The sequence below is a fragment of the Sebastes umbrosus genome, chromosome 1 (assembly GCF_015220745.1).
Source record: "Sebastes umbrosus isolate fSebUmb1 chromosome 1, fSebUmb1.pri, whole genome shotgun sequence".
In the NCBI taxonomy this organism is placed as follows: domain Eukaryota; kingdom Metazoa; phylum Chordata; class Actinopteri; order Perciformes; family Sebastidae; genus Sebastes; species Sebastes umbrosus.
In genome coordinates, this window is record NC_051269.1 from 40,471,688 (window position 1) to 40,484,977 (window position 13,290).

The window sequence follows — 13,290 nt, forward strand, 5'->3', positions numbered from 1 at the left end:
GGCTCACAGAGACTCTCTTCTGACAACTGACGCAGCACTGCCAGTCAGCCTCCAAGGACAACTGCCTGCCTCACACCTGGAAAGGTAATTGAATGATGATGACAATAATGATGGGGGCAGTGGTGGAGGTGATAAACAGAATATACACAGTACTATACATTTTATGATTGGGCTATTCATGAGATATAATTGGTTAACACTAATTAACGCGAATGGGTAAATTCAGTTCCCTTGCAAATTTGTACCCTGCCGTTGTGTTTATCTTTACAATCCAAGTTACATTTTGAGGGCTACAAGGGACTAATAAGGTCATAGTTATATTATATGTCTCTTGACGCCAACACTGGCTTCTACACGGTCCCATTCTCACAGGTGAATTCTCAAACAAGCTCTTTCACTCACTAGCTGAGTTTCCATTCAATATTTTTATGTACATTTTGAAGCAACGCATTAGAAAAGCTGTATGGAAATGGCAAAATTCGATAAAAGTTCCTCAGTCTCTTCCTGGGTGCACGAATGCTTGTCTTTGTCTATGGACAGCATGAAACATGGCCAATACTAGCGGACATGAAAGAACAATTAAGACTTGCCCAATTGAAAAAAATTCATGAAGACCTCTCGACATTTTTCTATCTTACATGGGTTAGATGGCCAAGGCAATCTGTTTTGTTTCCAGCTCACAACCTCTACTTGTTCTACTCTGTCTACTAGCGGCTTACAGTCATGCAAAGCCTATAACAACCAACTTCTGACAAAACTACATTGTAGCCGAGTTTATTTGTTCCAAACCAGTTGATGGAAACGTGTCTAGTTTGCATTTCTTTCTTGCAACATTTCAAAAGTTTGCTTAAAATTCAATTGAATGGAAACATGGCTACTGTTGGATTCCCAAACACCCACTTAAAGAGTAACACTGGAAATAAACCATCTTTTTAATTTAATAATGTCGTGTAATTTTTGCCCTTGCTAATGGGAGATTGATTTGATCATTTTGTGAATTTGTATTTGCATTTACATCCATTATTTTGCAAGCCATTAGAGTCTGCTTTCACACAGTTTGTTAAAATGTCTCTTTTGTTCTATTCAGCAAGTGTGCGTCTTATCTCCTGGATGTGGACCATAATGGGGATGACTCGGGGTATGCTGTTGCTCCTACTAATGCAGACTTTAACAGGATGGACAGGTAAAGTGTCTGACATATGATCGGTTTACACATTAAGCTCAAATTCTTATTAGATTAAAAATTCTCAAATAATAGAGCAAATAATTTCTTGTAATGTGAAGGGAGTTGCAGGGAGTGTCAAAACCACAGAGGATTACCACCTCACTCTGCAGTCCCCTCCAGCTCTATAGAACATTTCAGCGTCTTCCTGCTTATTGTTTTGGTATTACAGCCAGCAACTTTATTATTTAGCTTCACTCTCGCCACCCTCATCAACCTTGTTTCCAGCCTCGGGGGGCAGTTGTTTCAGTGACAAAGCTCTGATAAACCCACTGTACACTGCTTGCCCAGCACCAAATGGCTGACAGATAAATTGAGTGGTGACTAGACTGCATGTCCATGTTGTTTACAGCTTGTTCCACTGCCCCCAAGTGGCCAAAAAAATTTGTCATTGGTGCATTAAAACTGCACATGCACGGAACAAATAGCAGTGAACAATAGTCTGATCAGCAATTTCTGGGTTGATACCATTTGTTACACACATTTGGTGATAAATGTAACCATTTTTTACGAATCTAGAATTGATAAATATGATCAATAATCCCTCCAAAATACAACTTTAAGACACCATGACCTTGAGGAACACCATAGAAAAATCCATACTGTGATTTGGAATCAAAATCTTTTGACATTTTGAGATTTCTGCAAGAATTGCATTTTTCAGCGATTGGATGGTGAGCACTCAGAAACCCCCTTATTGTCAATCTACCTGGGAAAGCTATACATCCTCTGAATGTCCTAGTTCTCTAGTTTGTGCTTGTAAAGTTTCACAAGGCTGTGATTATCTATTATGGGAGCCCCAGTCGTGGCACTGTGGTGTCTGTCGGCTTGGGAGTATAACCAAGTGAGTGAGTTAGTTAGTGCTGCAGTAATTTTTAACTGGGTTACACAACCAATTATTAAAAATCAGTATTTCTTTATGTGGAGATATAATACATTGATAGACATATGAAGGTCATGCCTATTATGCACTATAAGCAAATTCATAAGACATTATAATGCATTCATAAGGCTTTATAAAACTCTTTATATATGTTTATAATCATGCATGACGACCTTTAACAAGCATTATGAAGTATTATAAGTGATGGACATAATGTATTAAGTTCAGCATTCATAATGTGTTATACCTCCATGCCAAAGTCACAACGGTGTTTGAAGGGAGAATCTGAGTCCTGGCTTACACAGCATTATAACTAATGTAACTTTAGCTAGTCATAAAGACACATAGAGAACTGCTCTAACATAAAATAACAGATTATAAATTCTAAGTTTCTGAACTGGAATAATGTCCTATAACCATCAATAACACGATATAGGATGACTTTGTGAGCTTTAATTAAAGTGACAGCACTGTATAAGGTTTTTAGCAATTGCATGATACTATAACAATTATGAGGACTTATGAGCAGTATTTGCTGGCTACAGATACGGACATTTGTAATTGCGTCGTGGTGTGTGTCTTTGGGAGGAATGTTCTTTTCCTACGTGGTAACAGCAACTATGTAAGGTCCAATTCCGAGCACAGCAAAAAAATGTGTTCCCTTTCTAGATGTTCTTGTTTCTTCCCCAGCTAGTAACATTAGTGTACTTCAGTTCTCTGACATTTTTTGCAGCTAGCAAACACTGGCTAATCAGAGAGCTTGTTTTACATAGGGGTGGAGCAAGAGCAGTGGGACTCAACTGGCTTAATAACCAAAACAATCATGCTAAATGGTGTTATAACCAACTCCAACCACCTGCAGCTCAACACCTTAAAAAACAAAGAGATGGTCATAGACTTCAGGAAGTCTAGACCAGGGGTTCTCAACCTTTTGCAACTGGAGGCCCACTTGTGATTGTCAAAACATTTCCGAGGACCACCTTCCCAAATAAATGAGTAAAAAACCTAACATGTTTATACAACAAATAATAAACTGGGCTGTAGATATGTGTTATGCCACTGTCAGCTGTAATGACCAAAATACATATTCTGCTTACCCTCAGTGAGACACTTGGGCTTGCCTTTATTCCTTCCAGAAGTTGGCATTCGATGTCATCACTCATGTCAATAATTCTTCTGCTCACGGTGTCACTGGAGAGGGGTATTGACTGAATTTTGGTTGCAGCGGCTTCCCCCAGTAACTCTCGGCACATATCCACAGCGCTTAGCAAAATAAGCTCCTCTGCAATCGTAAAGGGTTTCTTGCTACGAGCTACACGAGCAGCAACCATGTAGCTAGCTTTCAAAGTGGCTTTTGACTGAGTTGTTAATGTTGTGATGACTTTCTGTTGTGCCTGAAGCCCGTCTCTTTTCCTTAGGAAATATTCTTTTGGCTTCTCGATGCATCCTGGGTGCTTTGTGTTTAAGTGTCTCTGGAGCTTCGATGGTTTTAGCGCCTCATTTGACAAGATTTCACCACATTCAACACATTGTGCCTTGGGCTCAGCATCACTGCCTGCCATTACGAATCCAAATTTAATGTATTCAGGGTCATATTTCCTCACCACACGCTTCGGAGCTTTTACTGGCGCAGGGTTGTCTCCCACATCACTTTTTCGCTTTAAAAACCGATCCATTTTGTCTCACTGCATCCGAGAACGTTAGCTAGCTAACAGTGGCAAACACATTTGTCTCTACCTGATGATGTTTGGTGTTTTTACACTAGGCCTATTGAAGGAGGTTGGGTCACACTTAATCATCGCGTCTTCGGGGTACCGCACATGCGCAGTAATATCTGCTCTGCACTCGCCGAAATTGAGCCGATCGCAACGCACGACCGCAGCTCCAGTTACACTGCGCATGTGTTATACCCAATACAAGACCCGTATCCGCCCGTGTCTCAGCCTCCTTCAATAGGCCTTGGTTTTACGGCAGCTGGCATCTTACCTCCTTTAGGTTTTACCTGTTCACTTTGCTAAATAATAATAAAAAAATAATCTAGTACCACTGCCTCCGCGGCCCACTAGATGGCGCTCTGAGGCCCACCGGTGGGCCGCGGCCCACTGGTTGAGAATGGCTGGTCTAGACCACCCCCACAACCAGTCCAGATCGATGGGGACGAGGTGGAGGTCGTGGGTACCTACAAGTACCTCGGGCTGCAGCTGGGTAGCAAACTGGACTGGACAATAAACACTGACCACTTCTACAGGAAGGGCCAAAGCAGACTGTACTTCCTGAGGAGGCTGGGATCATTTAACATCTGCACAAAACTCCTGCGGATGTTCTCTGGACAAGCTGATCAGGCGGGCCTGCTCTGTGGTCGGCATGGAGCTCGACTCTCTGGTGACGGTGGCAGAGGAAAGAACACTCAACAGACTGTTGGCCATAATGGACGCCATCCTCTGCACGCCGTCATCACCAAACAGAGGAGCTGGTTTAGCGGCAAGCTGCTGCTCCCCAAGTGCTCCACAGACAGACTCAGGAAATCCTTTGTCCCCCGAGTCATCAAACTGTACAGCACCTCACTAGGAAGGGCGGGGGGTGGGGGGGGAAGGAGGACGGTCTGCAGGACAGATAATAATTCACACAGTGCACTTTCATAGACTAAGCTACTGGAGTTACCCTGCACTATACTCATTTTAAACAGTCCTATATCACAGCTGTTACCCTGCACTATATTCAGTTTTAACAGTTTTCTTCATCTCTTTGTATTTTTATATCTGGTATATTTTGTTGTATTTTGTACTTTGCAATACTAACTTTTTTACTGCCTTTTTACTAACATGTTTTGCACTATGGAACTGTGATGCTGGAAACTTGAATTTCACTCAGGTTCAATAAAGTTACTATCTATCTATCTATCTATCTATCTATTTATCTATCTATCTATCTATAAGATTGGAATTCTAAGTGGGTTTGCCACAATTACTTTGTTTTATTTAATCATATATTTGTAAAAGTTCATACATTGACTAAACACACATTATCCCTGATTAAGTGCATTATCTGATTTATCACATTGGGATAAAGTGTCTTTATTTTTTCACCTTCTCCAACCACAACTGCTCCACCTACACCTGCTCCCACCACAGCTGCTCAAACCACAACTGCTTCAACCACAACTGCTTCAACCACACCTGCTCCAACCACAACTACTCCAACCAAAGCACCACTAAGTCTTCAAGTGAGACTAGCCAACTCTAACAGCAGCTGTTCTGGCAGAGTGGAGATCTTCCTCCGCGGCCGTTGGATGACGGTGTGTGACAACTTCTGGAGTTTGAATGATGCTCAAGTGGTTTGTCGACAGCTGGGCTGTGGCAGAGCTGTGGCAGCACCAGGAAATGCACGTTTTGGACAGGGCACTGGACAAATTTGGATAGATGACCTTCGGTGTACAGGGAATGAGGCATCACTGAGAGACTGTGCACATGGGGGAACAGGGTTCCCTTGTCGTCATTTTGAGGATGCTAGTGTCATTTGTGAAGGTAGGTTTATGCATACAGTAAGCACACTGCAGTTGGTATTGTTCACATATAATTAGAGAAGGCAACTAATAGCATAGCACTAACTGGATACTATACAGAATGGCCTTTTCTTTTCTTTTTTTACAACAAGCCACATTTACAATTAATAAGTTTTCGAATTCCAATTTGTACCATACAGAATGGGCATCCTCTTTTACTGCGATAAGCAAATATCCAATAAAGACATTTGTTTTTGTTAAGACCATTTATTTATAAACAATGTTTAAAAAGGAACCAAATGATTAAATGATCAAGTACAGTTACATTGAAGAAATGGGAATTTTGCTCAATACAGGTGAAATTGTAACCTGCAGTTGTCATGTGGATTGACAGAGATTTTGCTTTCACTTCAACCAGAAATTCCTACAGTGAGACTGGTCAACTCTCACAGTCGCTGCTCTGGAAGAGTGGAGATCCTCCACAACAACCGTTGGGGGACGGTGTGTGACGACATTTGGGATTTGAATGATGCTCAAGTGGTTTGTCGACAGCTGGGCTGTGGCAGAGCTGTGTTAGCACCACACAGGGCATTTTTTGGGACGGGCAGCGGACAAATTTGGTTAGATAATGTTCGGTGTTCAGGAAATGAGTCATCTCTAACAGCCTGTCCACATCGGGGATTAGGGAAACACAACTGTGCTCACAGAGAGGATGCTGGTGTCATTTGTGAAGGTAAGTTTATGCATACAGTAAGCACTGCAGTTGGTATTGTTCACATATACAACTAGAGAAGGCACATTATATCCCAACGATTAAATAATCAAGTACAGTTACATTGAAGAAATGGGGCTTTTGCTCAATATTGGTGTTACTGCACTCTGCAGTTCCCAAGTGGGTTGACAGAGATTTTGCTTTAATTTCAACAAGAAATTCCCACGGTGAGACTGGTCAACTCTCACAGCAGCTGCTCTGGCAGAGTGGAGATCCTCCAACTCGGCCATTGGGGGACAGTTTGTGACGACAGCTGGGATTTGAATGATGCTCAGGTGGTTTGTCGACAGCTGGGCTGTGGCAGGGCCGTGGTAGCACCACACTGGGCACGTTTTGGACAGGGCACTGGACAAATTTGGTTAGATGACCTACGGTGTACAGGGACTGAGACATCACTAACAGACTGTCCAAATCGGGGATTAGGGTCCCACAACTGCCTTCATTTTGAGGATGCGAGTGTCATTTGTGAAGGTAAGTTTATGCACACAGTAAGCACATTGTTGGTATTGTTCACGTATAATTAGAGAAGGCACATTATATCCCAAAGATTAAATGGTCAAGTACAGTTACATTGAAGAAATGGGGGTTTTGCTCAATACTGGTGTAACTGCAATCTGCAGTTGTCATGTGGATTGACAGAGATTTTGCTTTCCCTTCAAACAGAAATTCCCACAGTGAGACTGGTCAACTCTAACAGCAGCTGTTCTGGCAGAGTGGAGATCCTCCAACACGGCAGTTGGGGGACGGTGTGTGACGACTTCTGGAGTTTGAATGATGCCCATGTGGTATGTCGACAGCTGGGCTGTGGCAAGGCTTTGTCAGCACCAGGAAATGCAGCTTTTGGACAGGGCACTGGACCAATTTGGTTAGATAACCTTCAGTGTACAGGGAATGAGACATCACTAACAGACTGTCCACATCCGGGATTAGGGTCCCACAACTGTGCTCACAGAGAGGATGCTGGTGTCATTTGTGAAGGTAAGTTTATGCATACAGTAAGCAAACAGCAGTTGGTATTGTTCACATACAACTAGAGAAGTCACAATATATCCTAGTACTAACTGGATACCATACATTTTTTTACAAGTCACATTTACATTTAAAAAACAAGTTTCTGAACTTCAATTTGTACCATACAGAATGGGCATCCTCTTCCACCGCGATAAGCAGATATCCAATAAAGGCATTCGTTTTTGTTAAGACCATTTATTTGTAAACAATGTTTTAAAAGGAGCCAAAGGATTAAATGATCAAGTACATTAACATTGAGGAAATGGGACTTTTGCTCAATACTGCTGTCATTGTAACCTGTAGTTGCCATGTGGGTTGACAGAGATTTTGCTTTAACTTCAACCAGGAAATACAGTGAGACTGGTCAACTCTCACAGCCGCTGCTCTGGCAGAGTGGAGATCCTCCACAACAACCGTTGGGGGATGGTGTGTGACGACATTTGGGATTTGAATGATGCTCAAGTGGTTTGTAGACAGCTGGGTTGTGGCAAGGCTCTGTTAGCACCACACAGGGCATTTTTTGGGATGGGCAGCGGACAAATTTGGTTAGATAATGTTCGGTGTTCAGGAAATGAGTCATCACTAACAGACTGTCCCCATCGGGGATTAGGGAAACACAACTGTGCTCACAGAGAGGATGCTGGTGTCATTTGTGAAGGTAAGTTTATGCATACAGTAAGCACACTGCAGTTGGTATTGTTCACATACAACTAGAGAAGGCACATTACATCCTAAGGAATAAATGATCAAGTACAGTTATATTGAAGAAATGGGGCTTTTGCTCAATATTGGTGTTACTGCAACCTGCAGTTGCCATGTGGGTTGACAGAGATTTTGCTTTCACTTCAACCAGAAACTCCCACAGTTAGACTGGTCAACTCTCTCAGCCGCTGCTCTGGCAGAGTGGAAATCCTCCAACACGGCCATTGGGGGACGGTTTGTGACGACAGCTGGGATTTGAATGATGCTCAGGTGGTTTGTCGACAGCTGGGCTGTGGCAGGGCTGTGGCAGCACCACGCAGGGCACGTTTTGGACAGGGCACTGGACTAATTTGGTTCGATGACCTTCGGTGTACAGGGAATGAGACATCACTAACAGACTGTCCACATCGGGGATTAGGTTCCGACAACTGCCATCATTTTGAAGATGCGAGTGTCATTTGTGAAGGTAAGTTTATGCACACAGTAGGCACACTGCAGTTGGTATTGTTCACATACAACTAGAGAAGGCACATTACATCCTAAGGAATAAAATATCAAGTACAGTTACATTGAAGATATGGGGCTTTTGCTCATTACTGGTGTAATTGCAACCTGCAGTTGTCATGTGGGTTGACGGAGATTTTGCTTTCACTTCAACCAGAAAGTCCAACAGTGAGACTGGTCAACTCTAACAGCAGCTGCTCTGGCAGAGTGGAAATCCTCCAACACGGCTATTGGGGGACGGTTTGTGACGACTTCTGGAATTTGAATGATGCTCAGGTGGTTTGTCGACAGCTGGGCTGTGGCAGGGCTGTGGCAGCACCACACAGGGCACGTTTTGGACAGGGCACTGGACTAATTTGGTTAGATAACCTTCAATGTACAGGGAATGAGACATCACTAACAGACTGTCCACATCCGGGATTAGGGTCCCACAACTGTGCTCACAGAGAGGATGCTGGTGTAATTTGTGAAGGTAAATGTGTATATTTTACTACTCAGCTTGCATTTTAGCTACTTTTACTTTTGCAATGTTTTGACATAATACAGTGAAACCAAAATTTATCAAAATCTCTCCCGCTTACTCTTTTTCTTTTCTTTATTGTTTCAGGCCAACAACCACTAATCCAGGACTCTCAGCTTGTTTGCTCCCCTTATCAGATTGAAGTTGGTGTCCCATTGCAAAGTCTGCTGTCGGCTGGTTTGAACGCATCCTCTGGTCACCTGGCGACCCCATACTGTACCAGCTACACAGTGCGTGATAATATTGTGTGGTACCAAGTGCTACGTAGGACTGGCTTCTGTGGAACTGTAATGACGGTGAGATTAACTACTTACTTACCACCTAATTATTTGTCTACGAGTCTATTGTATTCATTCATTTTCTGTTCTCTTGTACTGGTGTAGGGATTCTACTTAATAGGTTTTGGTTATTAGCAAAATAATTAATAAATAATCATAGAATTATTAATATTAATAAAGATTATCAATAAACATTAATAATAAACGGGACACCACCCTGGAATCAGGGACCAATGACCAAAACGTTAATATAGTCTCATTATATATGCTAAACTATCAATTTGGAACGTTGATTAAAAATTAAATTAATAACTATAACCAAAATAGATAGTAAAGGTTGAAGGATATCGGAGTTCTTGACATAGCAGAGGTTGGCATTATTCACTCTTGTGCAACATTAAAGAGACCAGCATGTATATTCCACAAACATTTATTTACAAGATAATAAAGGTTTAAAACACAATATTAATCTAACTAAATAACTAAACTAAACAAACCAAACACAGTGTGTAAGCATGTGTGTGTGTGTGTGTGTGTGTGCGTGTGTGTGTGTGTGTGAGTGAGAGAGAGAGAGAGAGAGAGAAAGAGAGGGAAACAAGATGGCGTCTTGTCTCAAGATGTCTGCCTACAGACAACAGGGCGAGCACTGTAAAACTACAAAGATGGCGGAATCAAAGATGGCCGCCAGCATGTCATCACGTGACCTCTTTGTTCTTCGAAGCACATGTGCTCAGGAAGGACAGAGAGGGGGGGGGTTGATGTGGGGGTTAAGATTATCTGAAGCTGTATGTTTATGTTTAACTAGTTCACAGTTTATGTATGTGATCTTAATGTGTGTTAGATATGCAGTGGGTTAGAAAAGATGGTTAGTTTGCATGCAAGACCTTGTCTATGTGAAGCATAAACTAAACACATCAGATGTGGCGAAGCCAGTTACCCAAATATCAAATACAGATAAATCACCAAAGTCAAACTCAATGAATAATATTAAACCAAATCAATACAAGTACATTCTAGAAATCAAAGTTTAACAGTCTTGCTCAGCCATGTGCGATTGCTAATGCTAAGGTAAGCCCAGTACGTTACCGATCCATGGAAGAAAAGGGTTTGTGATTCCATGGGTTAAAGTTGTGGTTCCAAGTCAAAGAGGTCGTCTTTGCTGTGCAGATTACTTTCTTCCCAGTAGCTTGAAGTTAGTTTCTCAAAGGCAGGCTCTCGCGTCGTCTGCCTTTTGGTCTCTTGTTGCAATGGCTGTTTCCTAACAGGCCAAAGAATCAGAAGCAGGGCTGCTTCCGGTCTGGAGAGCGGCAGCTCACCTCTCGCAGGTCAGGAGAGAGGAGATGAAGAGTAGAAAGAGGAGGAACACAGACATTCCTCTGGTTTTGTTGTGTGATTTTCACACCTAGGTGTGAATGCTAGAGTAGCCAATGGAGAGTGAGCTTGGTCCACGGCCAATGGTAGCATACCTCAAGGATCCTGAGACAGTTCACTGTCTCTGCCACCAGAAATGGCAGGTCCCTACACTGGTATTATTCTTTACTGCTCTGTAAATGTATCTTTATCTTGTCTGGTGAGACTAAAGGTTTGTTCAGCAAGAAACCAAGGCAAATATTCACCTTGCGTCAATCACAAGAATTTTGCCCGCCTCACACAGACAATGTACTAGCTGTACAGACGTCAGGTGTAAGCTAGCTAACAACGGAAGCACCAACGATGGTTTCTTTAACCTCCTAGTCACATGCTGGTTTGTACTTTAGCTCAAGATGACTGATTGACTGATTATACACATGACTGGTCATTAATTTGTCCTTTTTCTTTCAGACCAACACCACCCATGCCATCTACAGCAACAGCTTGTTTTTCTCCACTCTAAGTAACGGTTCCTTCGTTCTACCTTCGATTATTCCGTTCTCTTGTGCCTATCCCTTGGAAACCGAAACCAGCCTGAATCCTGAAATCAAACCTCAGCTGTGAGTCTTTTATTTCATTCGTTGACTGTATACAACACACTTCAAAGATGTGGGACTACATCACTGGATAATATAATTACTATTGCAGGAGTGAAATACATCTCTAATTGTCTTTCTTTCTTACCAGCCTTAAGGGTGGCCTCGCGGGATCAGGTACCAAAGCCAGAGCCTACATCTATCTTTTCCGGGACTCCAACTATTCATACAGCTACCCAGCGGGTCCGCTCTCTCTGCCAGTGGGCTCTGCCTTGCATGTGCAAGTGTCTGTGCCTCTGAGTGATCCAAGCCTTGCACTCGTTCTGCAGGAGTGCTATGCCACTAGCTCCTCAAACCCTGATGACCCCGTTCGATACTTTCTCATTCATTCCAGGTATGTGTCTCTCCTAATTTAGATGGACTGGAGTGGAAAATGTAAAATCTGTTGTGATGTGTAATGGTCCTAATGATTTGATCTGACATCTCTGACAGGTGCTCTACTGACTCCCATGTTGTGTCAGTGGTTGAGAACGGCCTATCCCTCCGTGCTCGTTTCTCTGCCCTGCTCTTCCCTCTCCAGGGTGACAACCCAAGCGTCTTCATTCACTGCAGACTACACCTATGTGACAAGAGGAGCCATAACTGTGTTCCAGTGAGTCACTCATCCTCTCACTCAATCAAAATAACCAATAGGCAAACGATGCTTTATATCCAAACACTGAGCATAGGTGTCTAATCATTATACTCCCTCTCACCTCACAGATTTGCAGAAGAAGGACAGGTCGCTCTGCTGACACAGGTGAAGGAGTAGAGGTTACTACCATTGGACCAATCAACTTAACTCAACAGCACTAAACGCAATCTGGTATCAGAGCAGATATCTCAGCACTGTAAGCTGTATGGAAGTTATAACCATGTTTCCCTTTTCTCTCATCTTAATCTTTATGGGAGAACTGACATATTAATGGAGGGAGCTAATAAACACTGCAAAATGAGTGTTATGTTATTTTCTTAAAATGGTGTATGATAAAACTGTAATGGTTCAGTTTTATAACTCTTTAGTATAATCCCTCATATTTTACCTTTGTACTTTTTGTAATAAAATGGTAGTAAATCAAATATTCGTATTAATACAAATTATGATATTTTTAACGAGTGGGTATGTTCAATTATGCTTGTTCCAAATACTTCAATTTTTTATTTGAAAGTTTATTAGACACAGGGTACGGTTAACTTTGGGGCAATATGGATATATAACCCTGTTGATTTACACGTTCCCATAGCCGCATGTCCCAGACAAATCTCTTTAATTTATTCACTGATTTTCTCTGTAAAAATGCTTTTTTGCCCAACTCCTCATAGTTAAAGCCGCTCTAAATAGGAAATGATCATTTCTGACTTAGTTGGTCTGTGTTTGGGGATTTTATTTATTTTTTCAGTTAATTTCTTTATGTGGCTCAGGACCATGATCACATTGTATGGGACAACATGTCAACACTATGTGTATGTTTTGTGAACCACGTCAAAGTAATTTCTAATTTTGTTTGCACAGAGGACAATAAAGTTTTTTTATAATTCCCACAAAAAGCTCTTTTGTCTTATGTTTTCTTTTTCACTTATGTTATCATAATTAATATTGGGAGTGTTCACTTTTATTTAAGCTGAGTTAAGCATTTTGGCCGTCACCATCTTGTTTTTTTTGCAACCAGTAGTGACACAGTGGGGCTAAGTTCAACTGAACGCTGAACAAGACATTTTTAGATGACTTAGATGTTACAATGAACTCTCATGAATATAAAACATGCTGTGAAAGATTTAAAGTTGTGAGACGAAAACACGGACAACACCCAAACTGGACAATACCGTGGTAGCAACCTGTCAATCACAAGGTAGCCACGCCCTAAAGCATCCCCTGCTTTATGGTCTGTTTGACTCTAAATGGGACCATAA

General features: G+C 42.0%; 1 protein-coding gene across 1 annotated transcript in view; it reads left to right on the forward strand.

The window, feature by feature from the left end:
* Positions 1 to 13,290, forward strand: part of LOC119489489 (deleted in malignant brain tumors 1 protein-like) — a 63,283-nt gene continuing 49,993 nt past the window's right edge. Inside the window, exons 1-8 of the mRNA XM_037771995.1 lie at positions 1 to 84; positions 1,088 to 1,183; positions 5,237 to 5,629; positions 6,026 to 6,340; positions 6,536 to 6,850; positions 7,043 to 7,357; positions 7,737 to 8,048; positions 8,244 to 8,510. Coding sequence (XP_037627923.1) covers positions 1,111 to 1,183; positions 5,237 to 5,629; positions 6,026 to 6,340; positions 6,536 to 6,850; positions 7,043 to 7,357; positions 7,737 to 8,048; positions 8,244 to 8,510 — 1,990 coding nt within the window. The 5' untranslated portion in view covers positions 1 to 84; positions 1,088 to 1,110. The remainder of the gene's footprint in view (positions 85 to 1,087; positions 1,184 to 5,236; positions 5,630 to 6,025; positions 6,341 to 6,535; positions 6,851 to 7,042; positions 7,358 to 7,736; positions 8,049 to 8,243; positions 8,511 to 13,290) is intronic.